The 26,744-nt window shown below is 40.3% G+C and overlaps 1 protein-coding gene across 4 annotated transcripts in view; it reads right to left on the bottom strand.

Annotated features, from left to right (window-relative positions):
* Positions 1-26,744, bottom strand: part of dhx9 (DExH-box helicase 9) — a 202,930-nt gene that overhangs the window by 66,833 nt on the left and 109,353 nt on the right. For all 4 annotated transcript variants that reach the window (XM_087143419.1, XM_022239222.2, XM_022239223.2 and 1 more), the window contains 10 exons: positions 26,003-26,104; positions 24,097-24,249; positions 23,265-23,339; positions 20,985-21,176; positions 16,822-16,963; positions 16,279-16,361; positions 15,616-15,772; positions 10,975-11,090; positions 9,071-9,169; positions 7,196-7,310 (listed from right to left, as the gene is read on the bottom strand). In XM_087143419.1, coding sequence (XP_086999545.1) covers positions 7,196-7,310; positions 9,071-9,169; positions 10,975-11,090; positions 15,616-15,772; positions 16,279-16,361; positions 16,822-16,963; positions 20,985-21,176; positions 23,265-23,339; positions 24,097-24,249; positions 26,003-26,104 — 1,234 coding nt within the window. The remainder of the gene's footprint in view (positions 1-7,195; positions 7,311-9,070; positions 9,170-10,974; positions 11,091-15,615; positions 15,773-16,278; positions 16,362-16,821; positions 16,964-20,984; positions 21,177-23,264; positions 23,340-24,096; positions 24,250-26,002; positions 26,105-26,744) is intronic.

Genomic DNA, 26,744 nt, shown 5'->3' with positions numbered 1-26,744 from the left:
GTCATGTGGAAGGGAAAGATTTCCTTTAACGACTACAGTCAGAAGGTGACGTCTCTAATCGTACATTTCAGAAAAAAAATCAATGTTGGAGGTGGGAGTTTTACAAATTAAATCGTTGTTATGCATAGAATTTAGGGGTGTTAATTAAAAGAGATCACAGCATTACAAACGTGTTTGCATGCAGGATCCATAGCTGGATCAAGAAACTGAAATGGGAATCCTTTTCTAGAATCTCCATAAAACAAAAGCCTGGTGTACGTATTAAAAATAGAAAAATTTCTTCAACAATCCTTGCAGATAATGGAAACGCTGGAGATAGGAACTTTAAACAAAAAATTTCCTTATGAAAACCCCCTTTTAATAAATGGAATAGGCTTACAGACTATTACGCGCACATCACGCGCAAACCCCTTCTGTCCCCTCCTGGCTTCCAGGAATACAGGCTGCAGCAGTTTGAGATTCAGCAATGTTGTTGTACATAAAAATAGTAATCCTACAAAGTAGGTCAAGCAGCCTATGATGTTTCAAAACTTGACCAATAAGAAAACCAAAAGAGAAAAGTCTGACAAAGTTAAGTGAAAAACAAATCGAAAGGATGAAGAAATATTTCACAACATTTGCTGATAAGCCCTTTTTTAGGCCGCCTCTTTGGCCATCGTTTTGAATTTCAAAATGGCCACCACTATTCTTATGTTTTCACCCATATCTCCACTTGTGACCAAACAGAAGAGTCAAAATATTGAGGGTGGCATCCAAATTCAATAGGGTTCTTCACACCATAGAGAACAATCCAATAAATAAATAAATAAACTGACAAGTATACTCAACATTGGTCATGTGCTTATGTCCGCCCATATCAAACCCTTACAGTTACCAGACATAATAGGGCCATTTTTACTCATACTCCAACCATACCAACTAGGAGTCATTGCGAGTTACAGCACCAAATGCATTGTAGATAGAAAATGGAGCTTATGAGCATGTTAGCAACCGTAGAACAGTCTACATGTGCATGTATATGGCGGCCATACTGACATTCAACATGGGGGCCAAAAGGAATTAGATAGAAGGATCACAGCAGTTTGAATGGAGACCCTGGCCTTAAAAACTTGGGAATTGTTGTATTATCGTTTTGTGTTATGGCAAGAACTACACGTTCTATCGACACCCACATACATGTACTTGAATAAAAAATGTACAACATGGCGGCTGCATGTGGAACCCCCAAATGGTGAGTCTGTTAATTGCCGTCTCATTTCACCAAAACCAACCATAAATATAAACAGGTATTGCCACCATTTTTACTCTCCCAGGTTATTCACAAGTGGAAATATAGGAAAAATAATGAACAATATGGTGCTCATTTTGAAATTCAAAATGGTGGCCTAAGACATGGCCAAAAAAAAAACCACCTCGCTTTTTTAAATCAGCACCCCAAATTGGACAAAGTCAGTCAACAAAATCCCTTTTGGCACAAAAGTCCCAGCTGGATCAAAAACTAGGACATAACACACTGTACTAATTGCGGATAGCAAGCCATTCACAGATTTTGATCAACTTTAGATGTCGTGAAGAGGAAGATCAGTATGGCATGTACAGAACAGATAAAAAATATAGGGAATTCATACATCACATTGCAGATGACATCTTAAAAAACATGTTCAAACTCTGATAAAAGATGATGACTTCATCAGTGTACTTGCAAGATGACAGCACTAAACAGGAAATGACATACAGAACCATGTTGCAAAATAACAAACCAATTACTCAGTTTGTGACCATGGCATCGGCAAACATACCCAATGCAGGGAACATAACAGTTCAGCTGATAACTGCCATGGAAAACAAAATGAAGATCAAAAACTGGTCTGACAATTTTCAAGATGTATTTTTTTCAAAACATTTTTCTTTTTGTTGGGGAGATGTTGGTCTGACAATCTTGTGGCATGTTGTTTTGATGGTGCAGCAGTATACATGAAATCCACTCAGGAATTGCACCAAGGCTAGCCAAAGATACCAAACATTTAGTGGCAGTCCACTGCTGTGCAAGTAGATTAGAACTTGCAATCAAAGATGTCCACCACTCCGTTTCAGAGATTGATGACATGGATGCAGTGATTCAAGAAACATACAAAATGTATAAATACTCCAGAACCAATTGGAAAAGTCTGCAAGAAACAGGCAAGGTGCTGGGTGTAAAAGTTAAGAGGCCAGTCAAGTTAGTAGGAATGCGATGGGTCACCCACCATCCCAGGTCATTGACTGCACTTGAAAACAACTGGAGTCCAATTGTTGTGCACTTCGAAAACACTACAAGTAGTTCTGGATTTGATGCCAAGAAGTAAAATTGCACAATGCAAAACACAAATGAAAGATTCAACACTTTCATTGTTGACAAAGCAGTGCAAGCTGCAGTAACCGCTAACCTGCAGAATTGGCCACAAAATCGTGTTGCTCTAGATCAGTATGGTGAGGATGAAACAGATGTTCTCTTCAAGAAATTTCAACCACTACTTGATTTAAGAAAAGTAGTTATCAACAGTTGCAAATTAAAGTGGTTGGAGCAAAAGTACTACATATTACGGTGCTGAAGAATGGAACATTCAAGTAAACAAAAACCATTTATGCATGTCCATAACGTGGCAAATGACTTTGTCAGATGCAAACCTTTGTGCATGTTTTCAGCCATATCAAAATAATCAGAGAAATATGGAAGGGCACCATGATCGGAATATCGACAAAAATATCATTTCAAATCAGTGCTCTGAAATATGTGATTGTCAAGCTTTTGGTAACTGAGTACCTTCTTCAGGGCGAGCAGATTCAGTTCAGAATGAACACGGAAAAATCCATGTTTATTCCCGCTGGATGCAGCGTTCCAAGTTCGAAAATGATGCGCTGCTCCAGTTCCTTACGCTGTGCATCAGATGACGCTTTCCGCAGGATGCAGACGGTTACGTCACCGAGGGTATGTGGTGGCACACAAAAGTGCTGTGCAACAGTGAGACCATAGATTCCTACAGCTACCTGCAGTACTAATTGTCTCACCCCTTAAGAGTAAGAGCTCCATCCCTTACTTTCAGTTTCTTCCACTGCGTAGGATTTGTAGTAGCGATGCTGAGCTCTCTGTGTGTGGGAAGGAAATGCTAGGTTTCTTTCATCAGAGCGATTAACCTCCGGTTATCACGCTGCCTTCAATGCCGTATCTTCAATCCCACGCAAAACAGCTCTGAGGCTAAGCAACATGATTGCGTACACACGGAAATGATGCGGCCACAGCTTCCATTTACGCCGAACCCCCGATTTGCGTGTTTAGGCACGATCGTTCTGTCTGGGACTTGGTTGTACGTTCCCGGCTGGATTCCGTCTCGCTGTCAAAAGCAGGCAGCAATTCCCTTTGTCAGCGCCCCAGATGTAACATGTGCCCCCACATAGTTAACAGCCCGTCGGTTGTCGCCCCCGGGGTAGCTACAGAATATGCGGGGATCATACATGCATTACTAGTAATGTGGTTTATTACATGTACAGCGTAAGGAACTGGAGCAGCTTTTCATTTTCGAACTTGGAATGCTGCATCCAGGGGGAATGAACATGGATTTTTCCATGTTCATTCTGAACTGAATCTGCTTGCCCTGAAGAAGGTACTCAGTTACCAAAAGCTTGGCAATTACATATTTCAGAGCACTGATTTGATATTATATTCTTGTCACTATCAAAATAATCCACGTTCTTCCTGTTCACACTGCCAGCATGGAGCGTGGTTTTAGCCACATGAACATAACAATGGACATTAAACGTACTAAGTTATCAACACATGCAATGTGTTCTCGTCTGATAGTGAAACTGAGTAATTTTAGCTTCACCAATTATAATCCAGTCTGAGTTATCCTGAAGTGGAGCCTGTGGAACTTACAGTGCAAGAAACGGCAGCATCCAAACACCAAGCCCAATGGTAAAGACAGACATGGCAAAAAATCCAAGCTTCTTGACAATACTTCAGACAAAGAGCCAACAGTGCCCAGTCATGAGGAAACAGTTTCTCAGCAACAACATGAACAGATCAAAGAAGCTGATGAAGACAAATCCAATTCATCATCATCCACTGAGTCTGAATCTGATCATGATAGTGACATTCTTGGTGAAGGCAAGTCTGGAGGAGGATTGGCAAAACTTGCTGCAGAACTGGAAAATGAGTCCCCTTGGGAATCACCTGACTTTGAGAGTGATGCCTGGAATCATTGCATAGGGAGGACCTAGCCTGCCAGGTCAGAATATATTACACTGCACTTTTGGAGTTTGAGTCTGCGAATGTCAACAATTGATATCCATCGATGAAATAAGCAACCTGGGAATGCCAATTAGTGTAACAGTATAGAACACATTCTTATCAACAAATAATACTCACTACATTAAAAAGATATGTCGGAATACACATTTTATACCAACAAATACCATTACACTTAGTGTTACTACTTGTGGATACATTTTTGTGCTTGTCAAATTTGTTTTGTGCATGTAAGTTTTTAAAGTCTACATGACCAGTGCATGTGATAACTTTTTTCTAAATCGACCCCTGCTCGTATGCTTGCCCATAGGTGGGTATAAAGGGGCTTGGAGCTGTTGTAGTATGTAGGTAACCAAGGGGCCACCTCTGTGGTGGACAAACAAGTCAAGTTCACCCAGTCAGTGACAAACCTCCTGTTTAGTGTTTAGCTGCCAGCCTTGTTGCCCTGAGTAACTTTACTGATGATGCTAGAATGTTGGTTTCTAAACAACTTGAAACCAGACCTCAATTTACTTCTGGAATGCAGTGATGGCCTCACAGTCCTTAAGACCCTTCAGGAGACCTGACTCTGAGTAGAAGGCAAGCAGAAGTATGGGGATCCAGCTCTGCTCAGCAAAGTGCTCCCCATACTGGGCGAGGATGACAGAGTGTAGATCCTTGAACTCCCACACTTGAACCTTGGCAAAGCCAATGCCAATGCCTTGGGGAAGATGATTGCTAATCGCAATCCAGGTCATCTGGTTGGAAAGGTGATCACATTTCTCAATCTCTTAAAGCTGGTGGTGTAGCACAACTGCACATCAATGCTAATGCTGCATCGTGTGTTATAGACCATGGTGTTCCAGAGGCCACAGTGGCTGTGCTCCAAACAGTCCTTCTGGATGTTGCCCAGGAGGCTATAGATCTTAGCTTCTGGCCTGTTTGCTCTTTAGCCATAATGCTGGCTGCATGGTTTACTTACATAAGACTGTATACCTGGCACCCAAAGTTTCTGTGCACTTTTACCAAACACGACAATTTTTTTTTAGATAAAAGAAACATGTATAGAAGTAATGATAATAACTCAAATATAAGAAAGATTGCACTCATGATGGGACAGTGGCCAATAAATGGCACGGTCTTTTGATAGTGTATATTGTATATAATGTGTGTGTGTCCACAGGCAGCCACTTACAGACTAGCTACCAAGTATGTGTATGCGTGTATGGTATACAATACTGGCGACTCTGGTATGGAAAATCTTGCATGGTAGTCGCTACATAGGCGGGAGATTGAGTTAAAAACCACTAAACAGGAAATACATACACAAATAGACCCTAGCATGTGTTGCTCAACTTACAGAAACCTTCAATGAATATCTTGCTAGTTTCAATCATTTACAAAATGATTGCCTGACATTTTGTTACAGACATGTGCATAATCAAGCCTTCAGTACTACTGCATTTGCATGGTGTCTGGTACAAACAGGAAGCAGTGTATTCTTTCCTACATGTTGCATGCGATTTTTAAGTGATGACTCAGGAAACTTAATTTCATTACATGATTCTACCTCCGCATAAATTTATGTCCAAAAATTGTTTGAAGTCTCATACCAAACGATGCACATTGAGCATGTAAAAATGCATGCAAAAATGCATGACACATGAACTTTGCCTTGCACTTATAGTCACAAAGCCCTATGTTGGTCAAAGTGAAAATTTACTTACCTTCTTTCAAGCTGCAAATTTACAGTGAGACGTGTGCTACTGCAGTTTATAGTGGATATTGTTAGTTGCGTTGAATAGAAAGATCCTGCATTTCTCTTCCCGCAAAAAAATCCCCTTTCAGCCATTCGCATTCCCAGGTTGATTTGATGATGTCAACACCAGAACGCTGCCATATACAGAGTACATATACATAGCTCACAGTACATGAAGTATCAAGCACCTCAACAGACCACGTTGTGTTTGATGTAGCTTGGCCCACAGGAAAACACTGTCTTAGTTCAAGAAATACAGGGTAGGACTGTGTCTTGAACTGAGCCAGGTTTTCCTGTGGGCCAAGCTACATGTACATGAAACATAATGTGGTCTATTGAAGCACGCGGTACTGCATGTACTGTGCACAATGTATATGTACAATGTACATTTCAGCATTCTGGCAATAACGTCATCCAATCAGCCCGGGAGCACGAAGGCCAAAAGGGGATTATTTGTGGGTGGGGAAACACAAGATCTTTTTATACATTTTGAGATTACAATTAAAGGTGTAAACATTAAATTTACTATGTCTTTTAAATGGTTACATATTTATTGTTATTTTAAAATATGTCAAGTGAACTACATGTTTTCTATTTGTTCCCCTTAACCACTTACTGCTGGGGATTCCGGTTTCGGACACGTATTCTTTATACGCTTGGCCGGGGTCTTCGAAATCGGACAAAGGAAACTGGGCCTTCTAACAAAAGACCATACTCATACAAAAGACCAGGCTGCTGGGAATTAACAACATTTTTTCATTCTCAATAGTGGAGATTATCCAGTCTTGTTTTGAAACAGTATACCACGGTTTGGGGCATTAAGCACAAACGGATTACCAACGAGGACAAAAGTGCTCCACCACTGCAGCGATGAGCCACACAGTACCACTGCACGCTAATCTAGCCCCTATTGAAAAGAGGTCAGCAGTGCATTGTACCAGTTTCGTGAAGAAAAAAAAATTATGTAACACCACACAATCTGGGCTCTTTTACAAGGCAGCAGGTCTGGGGGAAATATTCCAGTGTCAATAGATGTTGTCTATAAGATTAGAGTAGAAACCAGACAGTCCTTTGTGTGGGTGCAAATGTCCAGTAAATGAAGATATGAATTTTTTAAGGAATTTTGAAAACAAACAAAAATAATTATCCCACCCCTGGCCTTCTTGGCTTACCAAATTTTGGATGTTCTTGTAAGTGCCTCATCAGGGCAAAGATCCAGTTCCAACCAGGCAGAAACACAAGGACAGCACCAGGCACATTGAGGTTCTTGATGTAGGTCAGCAATGCCTGTTCACATAATACAGATAAGATGTAGATTATTGACTTTCCTACATAAAAATGCACTGTTAACACCATTATTAAGTAGGAGCTATCACGAGACAGTGCAGGAAAGTTCTAATAAGTACACTGGATGGATTATGTGTACACATATCCCTGGACTAAACAAAAGATAACAGTTGAGATAAATTCAAATGACAGGAAAACAACTCAATAAACAAAGTAGTGATAAAAAAATGAGAAAAAAGGGAACAATAGCTTTCAACGTGAACGAAATATGTATATCAGGGCTGTGATGGATCTCCCTAATACCCAATACCCAACTGGAAAAAGCCCTATCCAGGATCCCTTTTCCTTTTGTTTTGTTCAAAATAGGGCTGTGCCAAATATCTGAATAATCAATCATCAAATATTCAGTAACTATTTTCATACTTTTTTAATGAGAAAAATCCCACTATGGAGGCTTGTTTCAAGCAGATTCAAGACACTTGAAGGCAACTGATATGCCCAACAGCCCAATATAGAGTCCATCCTAGAATATGGAAATAGCTTTTAAATAAAACTACAAATGTGCTAAGAGAATATTCTTTGCATGAATGATGTAGTGATGCAAACTCTGTTAAAATAAAATATTATGAAACCCTTCATGACAAAATTTCAACTTGAAATTGAATGAAGTCTGAAGAGGAAGATGGCTGCATCAGACAAAATTCTAAGTAGTCTCTAGGTGACCACAAATTGCGGTGTCAGAGACATTTTCTTATTGCAACAATTTTTCTTGTAATAATAATAATTCCATACAACATTCATCTTGCAAGTTTTTACTAAAATCAAAACAGTATAGTAAGCCTAATGCTCACTAATCCATGACTGCAATTTTTAAATTTCCAGAGTGATCAAAGGGTTTTCTTTGTGGGGGCTTCCCATCCTGCCTGATCCCAACAAACACAACAAGCAATGAGCATTTGTGATTCCCAGGCCAGCAGAGGGCCCGAATAAAAAAACAAACTTCCCCCCCCCAAAAAAAAACAAGTGAGCAAAAGAGAATAGAAAAATGCCCCAACCAAACTTATAAACTAACGTAAAATTCATTTGTCCTTCAAATCTTTTGTTCTCTTACCCATAAATGTCTCTTTGGAAGTCAAATTTCCAAGTTCTAAATCTCAAAAATAAAAAAAAACCCTTCATTTCCAGCTATTAACCAGGCCCTAACTATAGAAAATCATTCAAAGTAAAACTAGGGGTGACAGGCCTATTCATTTATGCTATGGATTCTTCGCCTCATAGCAGGGCAACATGTTCGATGACTCCACCACATTAATGCTCATGTGCTTATGCACTCATGTGGTTTCATCCATAGTTGTCTTGTCTATGCACATGAAGTTTTTATACATAATTATGGAACATTTTTATGGCTTCACAATTTCCATGAATATGAAAAATTATTTCTCTTGTTCCATGTATCTGTTGCATTTCCTTATTCCTCAAACTGAAATCTGTCTTTCTTTTAAATTTGTTTGAAAGTGTACATTAATATTGGTACACAAAATCACCCCCTCATAAAAATATTCTTTGGATGGTGAACTGTAAAATGGGCTACAGTTGACAAGCTTGGAAGGCCTGTTAGAAAAAGAATTAGCACAAGGCTGGTAAACATGTGTAATGCAATGTTCAAAATATGTCATTTGCATCAGTTTTTCCTTTCGATGTTCCAAAAGAGTGCATCCAAAACTCTGAAGATGTCAAACACATGAATAATCAAGTCTTACCTCAATTAGGTCAAAGTTCATCTCCTTCTCACTCATCTGTGCCATAGCATTACGGGTTCGTTCTGAATACTGAGTGGAAACTTGCTTGTTTAGGTTCTCCTAATAAAGAAATCATGAGAATATTTGGCCAATAAAAACAGCAGGTAACAGAATATGAAACAAAAAAACATACAAATAGATCATGGTTTCTCACTTTAGAATTGTATTTTTCCTGATTGTAATAATCCCAGGCTGGTTTCAGGTATTACAGCTGCATTCAAACACTCTGCATTTCGTTCCGCAGAACTTTGATCCAAAAATATATATATGTATATTAGAAACCATCCACCTTGGCTATTATGGAAACACATTCCATTGTGACACGTCTATGTTCTGGGGCAGCTTGCCAAATGTGGTGCAACAGTAGATGCTATTCATCATCAAGGATCACACCCAAAGCCCAGGAAATGGAAACAAACCCAAGAAACTACGGTGAAAGGTCCTTTTCAAATAGGTCATTTCATAAAAAGGAGGTTCAAAAGTATGACACTTTTCTGTCCCTTTCCACCTGACCTGTGTAACAGGACACAGAATACATGCATCATTGAAATTGACTTCAAAACTACTTTTTACTTCTTTGCATGTCTTTCTTGCAAATTTAAGAATGTTTTCTAAGCTTACAAACTCATATATCAGATGTGACAGGGAAAAACATAGAAATTGGACCCCAGTTGCAGAATGACCCACAATATGTACACGTAATATTCTGAACAGTGATTATTTTTGTTAGTCTTTCTTTTATAATGTACATTTTGATGAAAAATAACAATCCTTTGGGCTCTTTAAATTCCATAAATTTCTAATAACAGTTTTTGGAACCACTTACAAGTTGAGGAAGAACAACACTCCACTATCATTAACTTAATTTCTAGTAATGGAACAGACTTAATACCAGCCAAAGTATGTCCTCTTATTTCATAGGGTAAGGCTGCATCTGATGCTATCATTTCCTTATGGCTGTGCATCATGCCAACAGAGCTTCAATGGCCATATAATCAAACCCCTAGCCACTTAAATGTACAGTAAACTTCAACTAAGTCGGCATCGCGCAACTCGTCATATCAAAAGTCCCGATCGTTTGTAATGCATTTCCATTTCAAATTTCATTTCTAAGTTGGCATTTATAAGTCGTCATTTCGTATAAGTCAGCATGTTTTTCTTGGTCCCTCTTCCAAAAAACCACAAAAATTCCTATGTGTAAGTTGGCATTAAAAAAAATCACGCTTCAGTATCAGTTTCCTTGACCATGGTTGCCAAGAAGTATCAAGTGACAAGTTCCACACTGCTTGACTAATGTCTGTACATTAGCAGCACAGGCCATGGTTGACAATCAGCTTGAGTACATCAATACCAGTAACCCCTCTAGTGCTACACACATGCGCTCGGTCCATTTTGGGGGTCGCCTTATTGAACAAACTTTACCAATGCGTGTAGATGAGTGTATGTTTTCTGTACCGTAACTGTATCATGTAAATGTACGTACTGCACTGTCGAGTTGTGATGTGATATGCAAATGGCTTGCAGTCTTTGTTTCATCCTAAGAGGCACGTGACCAATTATCGAATTTTCAACCCATGAGGATAATAATCGAGAATGAATTTGCTGGGATCAACCATGGAGGTAGAAATAAACCAGGGTAAATCAAAGCCATTGAATCAGTGCAAGGAATCATAATGTACATAGGCAATACATGTGTATGTGGAAGTTGTCATGTCAAAATGACGACTTACAGCACAACTCGGCAATTTGCGTAAGTCGTCATAATTTCCTAAGTCCCAAGAGTGCCGACTTAAGCCGAAGTTTACTGTACCTCCATCTTTACTAGCTCTTACTCCTACCAATTCAGGGGTTTACTGAAAGCTTACACTGAATTCATCTTCAGCTTCCTCTTCATCATCGTCATCCTTCTTGTTTTTATTTTTCCTTATGTTGGCAGGTGGGACAAAGTTCAACATCTGGACAATATCCTCCAGATAATATTCTGCAAGAAAAGAATGCAGACTGAAATATTGACGTAGTGATGTCATGCTTTCATCAGTAGGCCAGTAAGAATTGACATAACCGACCCAGACATTGTCGATAACCAAATTTCCACACAGAACCCTTCATCAGACTGTCGTGAATACCACCAAAAATTCAACCAAAGTTCTCCATGGCAATTTTTCAGCCTCTAAAATGCCCCATTTTCTAGCCAAATGACAAAGGGCCAAAGTGGTACTGCCCAAGTTGGAACAGTGATTAATCAATGGCGTTCAGTATCACAAGTGAGGTGCATTCTAAGATGGGCATAAAAACCACACAAAACTTGTCAGTTTCCACAATCATGTGGGACAACTGCCTGAAAAAGTATGTTTGTAATGGCCTAGTTACCCCTTTGCTTTATTACCACATAGATATTACTTGTAATTTTTTACAAACTACACAAAGTGCCTCAATCCATGTCAACCCTGCTTTCTGAGTGTTTTTGGTGAACTCTTTTAGTCAGATGTATTAGGGTTTTGCCCATACAATCTGACTGGTAACGTGGCGCAGTCCCTATGTAGTGTGCCTTGCTTTTTACCCCCTAGCGCCTTATTGGAACAATATTTCACTTTAAATTTCACAGAAAGTGAAAATTTAACAAAGCTCCCAATATGTCTGTTTATAAATATTGAGTTTATGTACCTGCTGGAAAGTTCAAATGATATTCTACAGACAATGTTCCAATTTGCTGTTTTTATGGTTCAATAGCACATATTACAAGGTTACTAATACCAGTATTTAATTGAATGAATTCATCATTTTTCCAACAATGTAATTTGGCAACAATGCATGAGGAGAGTCGAGGAAACACTGAAGTTCACCACGTTAGAGGACTTCACTGGTATGCTGTGTCTCTGGGGCATAAAAAGCATCTGAGATTTTAACCCTCAAAGAGCCACGTTATTTTGGCCCATCTAACAATGCAGGGGGATTACACCACCCACATGTGGCAGGTCAAATCGTCTCCTGCAGGCCTCCATGAGCAGGTACCGGTGGTGGAAAGGTTGTACCCAGTAGGCTGCTCGTACATAGTCTAAAGTCGTATTTACTGTGGTAGCCCAAAGAATCATGGACAGTCCACCTGGATAGTGTACTTCAATGTTTCACGGCTTAGCACTCCCGGTGCAGAGGTCTCAGGCGCCGGTCAGGGTCTTATGCATAGCGTAATGACAGTTATTTGAGCAGCAGCATGCACTAAATTTGTGTGACCAGGTCTCGTATTCACCATAGGTTGCTTCAAAAGACAACGTAGGGCAGCCTGGTAGAGTTTAGTGTCTACTGCACGCCTGGATGCACCAAAGAATGGTAGGTTTGAGGCACGAGTGTAGAGGTGGAGGTAGACGACAGAGTGACATACAGTATACAGAGGCCTCGGCCGCAAAGCAGACCGGGTACCTGAGTTGTGGTCTGCATCGTGCCTGCGTGACCCGTATTGCGTCCACTGGGGCCACATCATCTAAGGCAGGGGGCAGTCCGGTGGCAGATTGTGTCTACCCAAGCCTGGATGCCCGCAATGAAGAGTGACTGAAGACAGTCATTCGAGGCGCAGGGCGCTCAGTGGGGCTGGCGTGTGGGTTGCGTGGGGTCGTCCCACCGCAAGCCTTGTGAGTCATGCCGCATGAATGGGAATGGTTGTGATCCAGGGTGATTCTGCTGCCTGGGACGCGGGTGGTGCAGTGTCCTCATGGCCCGGCATTGTCTCTGCAGGGGCTGCCCCGGATAGCAATGGGTTGTTGGTCCGAGGCAGAGTAGCATCTCTATCATGCCCTGGTGCACTAGTTGAAAAGATGTTTGAAGATGACGGCACCCGAGGTGGTCGGCACCACCGGCGTGGGAAGCATGTGGCCATGGAGTTGTGAGCCAAACAGGTGGGTAGGTGTAGGCTACAGTAGGCTGAGGACAGGTCGCTGCTGGCCGACATTACTTGGGAACTGTTACGCGTGGTGGTGGTGGTGCACCCCGAGTTCAGAACCACTCTACACTTTTGATGACTGCGATGCACAAGGGTAGGGAAGCTTGAGGAACTATAGCAATCGGGTTCAATAGGCATCATGCTCGGCCCTCAGTGTGCAGGCGAAAATTTCACCCTGAGTGCAGTGCCACTCTGCACTATCATTGACTGTGATGCTTCGGTGGTAAAGTTGGGGAACTGAGCATTCGTATTTCGCACGCACTACAGCTCAGACCCTTAAAGCGTGGCATGGGCTAACCCTGAACTGGACAGAGGATGGTACTGCCAGCAGGAATTAGCACAGAATTACAAGTATAGATGGAATGCCACTCGATCTTCCGCAGAATGAAGGGGATTTCTCTGTGTCCCTTGCATGGTAGCCGGGCATTTCTCTGTGTCCCTTGCATGGTAGCCGGGCATTTCTCTGAGTCCCTTGTACGGTAGCCGGGCATTTCTCTGTGTCCCTTGCATGGTAGCCGGGTATTTCTCTGTGTCCCTTGCATGGTAGCCGGGCATTTCTCTGTGTCCCTTGCATGGTAGCCGGGTATTTCTCTGTGTCCCTTGTACGGTAGCCGGGCATTTCTCTGTGTCCCTTGCATGGTAGCCGGGCATTTCTCTGTGTCCCTTGCATGGTAGCCGGGTATTTCTCTGTGTCCCTTGTACGGTAGCCGCGCATTTCTCTGTGTCCCTTGCATGGTAGCCGGGTATTTCTCTGTGTCCCTTGTACGGTAGCCGGGCATTTCTCTGTGTCCCTTGCATGGTAGCCGGGTATTGTCTGTGTCCCTCGCATGGTAGCCGGTGTGTTGGTTGTTTGCAATCATCTTCTGTTTGTTTGTTTGTTTGTTTGTTTGTTTGTTGGGGTGTTTGTTTGTTTGTTTGTTGGGGTGTTTGTTTGTTTGTTTGTTTGTTGGGTTGTTGGGTTGTTTGTTTGTTTGTTTGTTTGTTTGTTTATTTGATGTTCCTCTTCAAAAATTGTGTGTTTCATATACTCATTCCACTAACAGAAATGCTTCAAACGGCGTTGAAAGTATTGGAAGTCTGCATAGGGGTAGGAGTTATCACTGCCAAGTGCATTTCTTTTCTCACAAGCACCAGTTGTATGCAGGTTGAATAAACCAATGCTACCTAAAACTGCAATCCTGGCTTTCAAGCTACTGAAGCTAACCTGATTGCTAACGCAGGCCCAATTGTAGTCCCCTTCAGGCAGTCCAGTCACTGACACTGCAGTGGCCATGTTACCACAAAGGGAAAGGTCATGTCACCACACATAGGGAAGCCCAAGTGAAAAAAATAGGACTATGTGCAGCACTTCACGTTGTGAACAAACGAAAGTTTTGCCACTTGAAGGTACCACGATAAATTGGTTTATTTTATGTAATAATTTTAATAGGATAAATCCATTCCCCTGAGATACAAGTTGTCAAGATTTTATGTATAAGTACTTCAACAAATGACATTTGACTGACTGTATTGTGACCTGTCAAAATTTCCCTTTTTTCGAATGAAACACTTAGATTTGAAATGCTTTTGTACATACAGAAAACATCCTGCCTGTTTTTTTTGTTCAATTCCTCATCCACAGTTCCGCTGAATCACTGAGGAAATTCATAATGCTTTAATTTTAAAAAAATTTTGAAATGGCATATTTCTTGGTTTCAAAAACTAAACTGGTTCTCTGACTCTTTGGGGTTACAGAACACATTCAGTGCTTTGGTTACCAGCTAATAGAGGCTGATCAACTGCACAATTTTTGCGTGATCACTACTTACCGTACATATGGAATCTCAGTACTGCTGGTATATTACACAATCCACTCTCGCTTTGTCGTCAATCCCGATATAAAGTAATTTTTATTCATATTGTTTTATTTGAAAAAATACTCTGAACTCAAACAGTAAGCACTAACACATCTGCACAAAAGTCATTAAGACCAACAGGGTTTGAAAGTTACAAATACAGGTCATGCAAGTGTACATCAACAGCGCCTCCACCACAAAAGACAATTCCTTTGGTCACTTGTTCATAGGTTTGGTACAGTCATTTTCCTAGTTCTGGATCGCAAACATTCAATACTGACTAAAAGCATGCGCTTTGACCTACACGCAATAGAGTTCCACAGAAGCAATGCCAAGAAGAAAATATTCAATATTCACAAATAAGAATTTGTAAGATAATGTCACCCTGACAGCACTATTTATTTTTCTTTTTTTTCTTTCTTTAAACTCTATGGAACTTCTTATACTTACCCAGCAATAAAACTGATCAAATACTACCTCAGATATGTTTAAAAAAATTCACTTTTTAGGATGTCATCATTATGTCATCATTATTCCAAATAAAATCCAACTGCACTTCAAATAAGCCTTCTGCAAGTAAAAGTTGAATAAAAGCTGGTATATTGAGTTCTTTAAATTCACGTGAACATGATAATTTGAATTCGCCACATCAAAATCACTGTTGCTATACCTAATGATTCAGGGCAAGCTTAAATTTGCTTAGTTATATGTAAACAGAAAATCAGCAACACTGGTACCTTGCACAGGATATGATCGCCCATAGACTTCAACAATAGGGCAGTCACCAAAGTACCGACTGAACATGGTAGTATCAATGGTAGCTGACATCAGAATGATGCGCATCTCTGGAAAGGCTCTCTGCATGTCACGTAGGACCACTAGCAGAAAATCAGTCTGAAAGGACATGTTCATCAATCTGTCAGAGATCACTTGCAAGAACCTAATGACAAACTGGCATAAGCCACCAGTTAGGTTGACAATGATTTATGTGCCTGCATATCTGCACAAGCATACACCTGATCATGTCATCAGAGGTTATTAGATACCTTTCAGTGCTACACAAAACAAAACCACAATTTAACTAATACTATTGTTTCTCAAAATTCAGATATGCAATCCAGCAAAATTACTTTTTAAGAGCCGATTGAGAAATGATGGATTCCAGATTCATGCATAACTAATTGCTAAACAAACACTCACTGATAAAATGCAATCACTGAGAGAGAGAAAAGACAAAAATTACATGTACTTGTTCTGCAGTAGTAGGGACTACATATGTTCAATTGTTGTGGGGATCAAAAATGTTATAGGGGCAATTTCTCGTTCAAGGAGCTCGATACCTATGTTCCTAACAAAACAGCTTAATCCCTAAACGTGATACTGCCTACCCACATACTTACGTTAAGATCTCGTTCGTGAATTTCATCCACAATAACATGGGACACACCTCTCAGACCAGCCTCCAACTTCCGAAGTAGAGTACCTACAAACATGTACATACGTTATCTTGGTCTTCCAGCCCAGAATGCAATACGCTTCTTGGAAGTACCAAGAGCAATACAAACCCAATGTTCACGTAAAGTATTTCTCAAGTTATTATGCTGATGAGACTTTTTCTGGTCACAAACACACTAACCCACACAGGGAAGGAAAAGGTGGAATACCATGCCCCTTCACCTTCGCTGTCAGGATATAAAAATGTAAGGCCAAACTAACAGTTTCAATTATTACTTTCACTAGCTTACATGCCTGTCACATTGGCTTGGGGAATTCATTTAAATGTGATGCAAAATGCTCAGGGAAATTTGTATAAAGTTAAAAAGAATGGAAGGAACCTTTGTCAGTGTTTTGACCCATTTGGCAAAGGATTTGCACAAATTCAGTCATGCAGTAGCCACAGTGTAGCCAAGTGCCATAATTTCTGCCAAATAACATTAACTCACCAACAGTACAGAAGAGCACTGCCCCTTGAGGGCGTGGCCTTACTGTATCAAATCGCACTGAGTAACCAGAGCTAATGCCAAGATCTTCCCCTCTCTCAACAGCAACTCGCTCAGCAATGGACACAGCACTAATCCTACGAGGCTGTCAGAAAGAAAAGCTTTATGGTTTACACCTCCACAGTTATTTGTACTTTTAAGCGAGGTAAGCAAGCACACCAGAGTTAATTTATTAACGATCATTGCATCACCTGAGGCAAAAGCAGGAAAGAATTATTAATCAAAATCCATATGATCATAAAGTGATTTGCCGGAAGTATTCTGGATGTCGAGGAAGTTATGCATACAGCTAGATGTACAGTCCAACTTCTCACAAAGCTTGGTTGATCAAACAGGTCACATTCATAATAGTTTTAGACAGAGAACATTCTGCCTAAACATTTTAACATTTGTAATGATTTTTGAGTTTTCATCTTCAAGTTGTAGCACCTCTGTACTTGAATGAGCTGAACATCTGCAGTGTCTCAAATACTATTTTGGACCAGGGGTCAGCTTAAGGGGACTTCACTTTTTGTAAACTCACATACTAGCAGCCAGGTGCCTGGTACTGGAGACAAAGTGTGGCGTTTCATGGCCAGGGTGCCCAAAATCGGAACTTTCTTTAACAAAACACAGAGCTGCTGGGACTTGCCAATCATGGCATTAATCCATCAATGAACCAGTACCATTTGATTGCCACTGCCAACCCAAGCAGATTATCAGCAATGACAAAAGCGCTCCAGAGATGAGCTATACATTACAGTTGCGCTCGTGGAATCTGGCCGCATTAGTAAAGACAATACCGCTGCGCAGAATTCATTATCCTGGTGTGCCCAGTGAATGGCTGGTTCAGCCACATGGCCCATGCACTGCTAGACTGTCAATTCCTCTGAATAGTAACACTGCTGTCCAGCAAAGAAGAGGAAATTACACCACACCACACAATGGGGGCATGTAATTGGGCGGCAGGCATGATTGCAATTCATCGCTTCTCAATGGAACTTGCAAAGAGCACATCAATCGATATGCATGTTATTTATCCTAACCAACTTCAAGGTCAGTGTGGTGCATACTTGATCGATTGGTGTGTGGGGAGCTGCATCCTGTGGTGACTGGTAACAAGTTTATGTTTGGTAGGTGTAGGCATGTACTTTTGAGAGGAAGTTTCGGCTATGCCATTCCAATCTCAGAGCCCTGGGTGACTCCCTTCTGGTCATTTCACCCTACTTATTGTACTGGGGACCCGTTTAGGAAATTATTTCATTCTTTTTATTTGTTTACTGACTGGTAATACTGGGGTTACTATGAGCAAAGCCTGACCTAAAAGTTATACAAAAGGAGTATGACCATAACGACTGAACAGCCTATGTGAGTGGACGGACGCGCTGGCCCAGTGACATTGGAACAGGAGGCCTTTTTTGCCGTTGGCACCCGAATTATAGCAGAGCTTGTGCTACTTGCTGTCTTGAAAAGTTGTAATTTGGGGCATTTGCTTTACTTTTTTTATTGTCTGAGGGCTGCAAAGGGCTCTTGTGATATTCCTGATGTTGCTAGTCTAGCTTGGTGACTTTATGCACTATATTTGCATCATACTTTGTGATACAAATCCTGTCAGGGAGTTTTGTCAGGTTTACAGCAACCACTGTGCCCAGGTATGGCATACATAGTGTGGACCTCTGAACAAAAGAAGACCACATAATGTACATAATGTAAGGTGCAATGGTGTTGTGTGTACTCCATCTTGTGTGTACTACCTCACATACCTAGTGTGGACATTCCTTTCTTTTTGTGCAGTTAAGAAAACTAAGTGGAAATACTCATTTTTCTTGAACTGGGAACACAATTTTCAGCTGGCTTTTTGTCCAAGGTTTCCTTGACTATTCCTGTTTCATTTATGGCCCCTACTCCTGAATGCCTCTAAACTTCTTTTTCAGAGAAGGGGAAATGTTCTGTGGACATGTGTAAGTCCACATAACGTCTTCCTTTCCTGCATTGTGTGGACATGTTTTGTTCACAAGTCCACACTAGGTATGTAAGGTTAGCGCACATGTTTATGTGTGTAACCAGGTCAAGTTTTCGCCCTACTCTCACCTGACGCTGGTTCCTTTTCTTTGAGTCACGTTGATTCCATTCCTTTCATTTGTTTCAACTGCATCATGCATTGTTCCGCCGAACATGTGCGCTGTACGCAGTCATGCATAGATAATTTTGACTAGCGCCCTCTTGTGACCAAACACTGTCAGTCTCACCCCGCGTTTTACGGTCTGAATTCACATACGGTAGCATACTTGTTTTTGTTCTCATTGAATACTAGACATTTTAGAGCATTTTCTGAGTTTTCTTGTTAAGTAAAAACGTGCAGGTTACTGATTCCTATCCAACTTCCGCCAGAGAGAACGTCTCTCTTTTTGCCTCTGCAATAATAATTACATTCCCAGTACACAAAGGGCTGTAGGCCTAAATTGCTTTCTTTCAAAATGTGTTTTAAACTTTAAAAGCCGTCACACTCAATGGCCTTCTACTGTTATATCCGTGTACATCCTGGCCACACCAGTGGACTAGAATGAAAATAGGCATTGCCTAACCAGCAGTGCCAGGTAGTGGTGTGCTAACATCAGCCTAGGCTGCAGCTGCCCAACCGGTAGGCTACTTATTTCATGTCTTACCAGAAAGATAATGTTCACTACACAGCCACAGGCAGGAAAACGCGAGAGAGACATGCCTGTCTTCCCTACCCTGTTTGAGCATCCAACAGCTACACAACAAGCCTTTTTATTTTAATTCACTTCGTAAACAAGTGAGGACCGAATTGTTGATTGCAGTGTCTTTGGCAACATTAATGGACAGCAACAAATGAAGGGGTGGTCACCAAAATGGTGGAATCAAAATCACCCTGGTGATCAGTTATGTATGCGCACAAGGTCTACAGTAGGTTAAGCCAGAAACTGGAGACAATCACATTGTCTTTAGATAGCCTTGGCTACAAATTCCATGCTCTTGGCGAAGGTTTCCCCAAGTCGGAGTTATGGCAAGACTGAAGACTCAACCAGCCTCTAAAGAGATTATGTCTAGTATGAACGTCAACAAGAGCCGTGGATGTTAAGTTGGGGTGAAAGGACCATCTTGGATGACAAATCGTCGTTGACATCTAATGAAAACTGTGGGGGAGTAGAAACTGCTTACTCAGTTCAATGAACCCAAGAATTTTCCTGTGAACATCCAAATATGGTATGGGCCCTGATACAGAATTTCATTATTATCAGGCATGTCAGGAGGCAGGGCAACTTCAGTCAAAATTGACTATCTCAAGCCCGTCAGACTATTCAACTTTGCCACAGCAGCCAGGCCAAAGCCGCCGGACTGCAGCTGCATACACATACAATATAATCCATTTTGTGTTTATCTTGTATTTTCCATTAATATTTCTAAGAGGATTTTTGATTTCTGTAAATATTATCTTTTTCTCTACACTTAAATTAATTTTTTTAATACAGAATTTCTTTGTATTTCAACACAATTCAGCTCCAGGGCTATGAGGTATGAATTTTAAAAAACCCAAAAATACTTCTGATAAAGTAAAGAACTGGGCATCCTATCATGTATATACAGACCCAAATAAAGTTCCAGCATTTTGACTTCATGAAAATATCCATCAGATTTCAAGCAACAAAGGGCTAATGTCATAGATGGATACATGCATACTGCAGTCTGGAATTTTCTAAAACACTAAAGTTTAAATGTAGAAGAAGTGTACTGTCTGGTAATTTTGCACCAGCAGATAATGGCACATTTTTAAAAACAGCCCAATAAGTCATTTCAAAACCTGATGTTGGTTCAATACTTGTATAGAAAATGATTTCTTATTCCACTGAAACAAACACACCAAGGAACTCACTACAAGGAACTACTGGAGTCCAAATTACTAGAAGGGAAACTCTTTTGGTGCAGGTGTATCTACCTTTTCATTTCAACTATATAAATAAAAGGTGGTAAGATCATTACAATTCAATTTACATGTACTTATTTGAATGTTAAATACACTTCGCAGAAGGCTGTCAAATATTACTATCTACCTGACAAGGGACTGTTATTTCATATTTCCGTCTTTACAAGTCTGCCCTCCATACCTGGGTGACAATGATGTTGCAGAAAGCTCCCCTCATTCTCTCAATAAAGCTGTCCAGGATGAACTGGGGGACCTGTGTAGTTTTGCCACAGCCAGTGGCTCCACGGATGATAACCACAGGGTTGCGAGCAATGGTGTCCACAATAATCTGCTGGGTCTCAAAGATGGGCAGGGAATGTCGTTCTTCCAACATCTGAAATGAGTATGGCAAATATGGAATACATAAACACACAAATACAGACATGCAGAATTATAACAAGCAATCAAATTTAGATACACATTTTTTTCCTTTTCTGATTCACTGTCCATTCAAATCTTTATTCAATTTAATCATTTCAATTTGTATGCATTTTCATAACACTTTTTTGATAGCTGATGGTAAAAAATGCCTTATCATAATTTTCATAATATAAGCCACGTGGTGTATAAGCCACAGCACACAAAAATCGGCAAATTAAGATTTAAAGCCAGCATGTGAGCATCAACAGTGTATGAGCTGTACTGCAGCACTGACAATCCAAGCATGAAGATCATAGTGCGTGCTGAAGTGGCAGTACGGTGCATCAATGTTTCCATTAACCACTTCCTTCCGCCAACTCCAGAATTAGAGATGTATGCTTTATACGCATGGCCCGGGTCTCTGAACTCGGACAAAGGAAACAGGGCCATGTAACAAAAGACCGTACTCCGAACAAAAGACCAAGCTGCTGGGCATTATCAACATTTTTCACTCTCAAAAGTGGTGATAATCCAGCCTTGTTTTGAAACAGTATACCAGGGTTTGGGGCATTGAGAGCAAGCGGATTACCACCGGGGACAAAAGTGCTCCACCACTGAAGCGATGAGCCACACAGCACCGCTGCATGCTAATCTGGCCCCTATTGAAAAGAGGTCAGCAGTTCACTGAGCCAGATTCGAGAACAAAAGAAAGTTACATAACATCGAAAAATCTGGGCTCTTTTTACAAGGCTGCAGGCCTGGCTGAAATACTCGGGCATCAACGAAGGTCACCTGTCAACTTAGAGTAGTGCCTAAAGATTACTTCGTGCGGCTATAAACGTCCATTAAATGAAATGACGAATTTTTTAAGAATTTTGGAAACGGAAAAATTGATAATTATGCCGGCCCAGCATCATCAACATTGAAAAGTGCCCCGGTATGAAGTGGTTAATAATAAATGTAAGAAAAGTGGGCATGTGTGCCACCATTCAAAACAAAGTTTAAGTCCTCAAAATTTTACAATTTTTGCTGGCTGGATGATTGCCCTGTGCAGGCCGTGCTGCAGTTGTTGACTATTTTTACAAGCGGCCAGCAAAAGTTATGCAGACGAGGATGTACAAATACAATAAACTCTTGATAGCTCGAAGTTGGAAGACCATTTTATCTCATAGGCCGACTATTTCTAAAAATACCTCTGTAACTTGAAAAGTCCACAACACTACATCCGGTGCAAAATCAATTCAAAAATTTCAAAAACTGCCATGAGACCTCGCATTAGAACCACTTGTGTTGCATGCATGCTGCACACGGCACACACACTGCATACAACACCCGTACCGCAACCGTGACAAATCCTGCTTTCAGGCTAGCCTGACTGCTACCACAGACCCATTCATGAACAGTCCAATCGCTGACTCTTTCCAATAACCATGTGACCACAGAAAGTGTTGTCATCAGAAAACTCAAATGAAAGCAAACCCAAATTCTGGGGCAAGTCACACTGAACACGATTGGCAAAAGGGCGAAAGATTTACCACATGAAGATTAACCATTTAAGTGGTTGCTTTTATTTAATGGTAGAAATAAATCTTTAGATAACAACAATAAAAAATCTCAGTAAAATGATTATTTGTTTGCAAAAAAACACACCATAAACATGAATAAAAAGCGGGAAGATAATCACTAAAAAATGTTGCCACAGCAGAGCAAGTAAAGTTTAGACACATTTCATGTGTGTATCGTGACTCCATCACTCATGGACTTCTGTTAACTTAAAATCCGGGCAACTTAAGTCTTTATTTATTCTTCAAGGCTTGAGTTATAAGATGTAAATGTCAACCAACAAAAAATGACTGTGCCACCAGCAAGTGGTATGCATGGTCTAGGCGGCGCTTTTGTGATTGATTTTGTCCATCAAAAGTCGCCGTATAAGACGCCCAGACATTTTTCAGCATGAGAATCAACGTATACTCCTAAAATTACAGTAATTAGGAGTCACATCTTTGATGAAAAACAATAAATCTGTCAACACTTGAAGACAAGAACACAGCACTGCTTTTACCTTTTGAAACCTGAGATCCTGCCTTTTACGCTGCGAGTCCTGATAGAGTTCTTTGCTGACATCTTCCAACGTCATCTAAAAACAATACAACACAAACTCAGATCATCTGAATAAAATGAATTAATCCAACATTTTACATAAAGAAGTTTCTACTCAACAGAAAAATGATTTTAGAGAAGGGGTGAAATGAAATAGCAAAAGGATTAGATGAAAAATTTCTTAATATGAAGTGGACTTTGAAATCTGGAAGAATTGAACTACTTTGTGCAACCAAATATGCAGATCTGCAACTTGCTGATCTTTATATACACGTTTAAAAGTAGGTGATATGCACATGTACATGAACTCATGCTTGAGTAATCCTCTCGGTACTGTACATGTATACGTTAAGCAAAGGTCTAACTAGTCCATAGATGTGAGGCCGGGCCACCATGTGACGTACCCTAAGATGGTCATGTACTTACTAGGTATCGCTCTTCAGTCCTGCCTCAGAGTGTACAAAAAACAATGTTATATTGAGAATTTTCTACACATCTTGTCCAAATGATTCTCAAGAAACAGCATTTGTAGGATCCCACTTACAGGTGTAGTTGAGAATAATGGCTGAAGTATCTTGACATTTTAAAAAGTTCAGATTTTTTCAACATATCATACTGCACCTTAGACTGGTTTGTTGTGAAAAAATCCCCAAGTATTGGTGAGATACAGAAGTAATTTTAGAGTTTTCTCTTTCTGTATCCTTCTCTCTACAATCTTCTAAAAATGTTGATACTGCAAACATTCTAAAAATGAGGTGGACTGTTTTATCCATTTTTATTTTTTAAAGACTCACTTGTGCTAATGGCCCCTCATCAATGTTACAGTTGAGCCATGGATTCCAGTTGGGTTGAGGGGGTGACCAGGAGACTCCATAAGCACCCCTGGGGCCCTCTGGGTTCTCAAAAGTCTGTTCATTCTTCTCCACAGTAAGCAGGACAGGTTCAATCTGTTAAGTTATACAGCAAAACATGCATCATTATGAAACTTTCTTTTATAATTAACGTCCTGTTGTGTGAGATGATGCTTGGAATAATGAAAACATACATCTATGTCAAAGGCTGAATTTTACTTCCCCCCCCCACATTTGTCTGATATCAACTTAAAGTATTTTCTTTTCAAGCAGTTCTTTAGTAGTTTTCAAGTGATGCCTTCCAATAGATTTCAACCAATTTTATGCATTTTCTTTTATTGCTTATTTTTCCAAGAGAAGTCAGCCCAAATGTTAACTTTCCCATTGATGTAGTCAATGTACATGTCAAAGGACTGACAAGAGTGAGGCTGTAATGGATATAAAAACAAACGCCCACATTGGATTGAATTGAAACTCCATGGGTGTATATGTACTCTCTGTCATAATGAATGTCTTTGCAAGTATGTCATGAATCAAAATGATCAGGAAGGGACAGGAATGACCTTTGAGGAGAAGAGGCAATGAGTAAACTTACAACTTCACGCACAAATCTAGAAGTTTCACTGTTCAAACTTGAATAATCACTTTGCATTCATAAAAGTGGAAAAAATAACAACCACCATCTGCATAGCTGTATAACACAAAGCATCCAACGAATTCTGGCTGTGGCACATAATGAACAATTAATGCAATATCACCTGATAAAAACACTTCCAATCCAATAAGTAACCCAAAAATATAGATACACTACAATGCAATTGAAAGTTGATCCCTGGGAAAACACCTGGGAAAAAATTCGCATTCGCCGGTGAATTTCGCATTTTGACCGTCACTTTTCCCCTCTGTGAATTCGCAGTGAATCTGGTGCAAAAATGAGCAAATGGTGGGAAGAGTGTGTGAAAACAGTGCAATAAAATTGCAAAAATATAGCGAAAAATATGCAAACAGCACAGAGTGAACAATTTGCGAACGTTGTGCAAAAAAATTGTGAGCAAAAATAAAGTGACAATAAAGCAAAAACTGTGCAAAAATAATGTAAAAGTGATTTGAAAAAGGTGTGAAAATGTTGGTGCGCAAACCTGCCTGTCTAGGCCGGATAGATTCTGAACAACGCCAATGTCAGAGACACGGAACAAACACACTCTCAACAGATGTGAGTTATGGTTGTGTACTGGGCCTATGTGTAGGGACCAAAATGGGCAACTGCACATGCATTGTGTACAAACACGTGGTCGCCCGACTCCCCGTAGACATGGTGCAATAAATTGATTTCTAACCCAAGGGACCACACTATTTTTAATCGAATTTTGCAAAAATGGATAGGGTTTGAGTTGCCCAAACTCTGCATCGAAAATTCTACGAAAAAAGGTGAGGTTTTCTGGAACTTGATCAACTAAATACAGGCTTTTTTTTCAAGTAGAATTTTAGAGGCTGTCTGGTACATCTACAAGAAACTACCTATTATTTTTTAAAAGAATGGGTGGAAACACCTTATAGAGACTGAGGTTTAGATCGTGAATGTGGGCACATTTGACCAACGAGTGATGAAGTGCACCGTGATTTTCCAAATGGCGATGGACATGTATGCATGCAAGGCGACCAGTCAACATGGTGTCCTCAATTTGAATATTTGACAGACTTACATACAAGAATAAACACAACTTATTTCAAATGGAGACTTTCTAAATCCCTTCTTCTTACCAGATATGCCTCACCTTTTGAACTGCACATTCTATAAGAGAACAGAACATTTAAAGTTTTGGGATTTTCCTTAGAAATGACTACTTACCATACCAACAGGCTCTGGAGCAAAATGTAGTTTCAGCTGATCAAGTACATCTGTTAGTTTGGCCTCCACTTCTCCAACTAAGGCCACATTATAAGGCTCAAGCTAAAAAGGGCAAATGAAAAAGTAATAATTCTTAATGCTGTAATTCTTGATATCATCAGTAGATGATTTGAAGAATACTATACCCCCACCCACTGCCACACTTGAAACGAAATTGTACCAATTACCACTTTTAACAATAAGCCCACTTCGGCTTTCGACCGGACGGATCACATGATTTGACCCACACGAAATGAAATGAAGACCCAATTTTAACTTGGCATGTGCCGCAAGCAGAATGTACATGTAGTGGGAAGCCACGGATGATTTTATATGGATTTTAACAACATTAACGTAATATTTAAATATTAATAATTTAATAATAAATCACTTCATGACATCATCATGACGTAATTATTTGAGTATTATCTTTGCTTCAAGGTTTTCCGTTGGTGTAACTTTGATGACATTTGAATATTGCTGAACAACCAAAATGTTGCCTTGAAAACGTGTGCAAAGTCAATGGGCTGAATTAAATATTGAAAAATCAATAATAAATCACTGGATGACGTCATCATGACGTCATTGTTCTAGGCACATCTGTGCATAAGGGTCCTTCATTGATACAAGTTTGGAGAAGATCTAAAGTTGCAAAAGCACTAAGTCGTGTACAGAAAAAACGTGCACAAAACAAATGGGCTTT

The sequence above is a fragment of the Acanthaster planci genome, linkage group LG11, assembly GCF_054643075.1.
Source record: "Acanthaster planci isolate LZ-2023a linkage group LG11, COTS_SCS, whole genome shotgun sequence".
NCBI lineage: Eukaryota > Metazoa > Echinodermata > Asteroidea > Valvatida > Acanthasteridae > Acanthaster > Acanthaster planci.
This window is presented reverse-complemented; position numbering and strand designations above follow the sequence as displayed.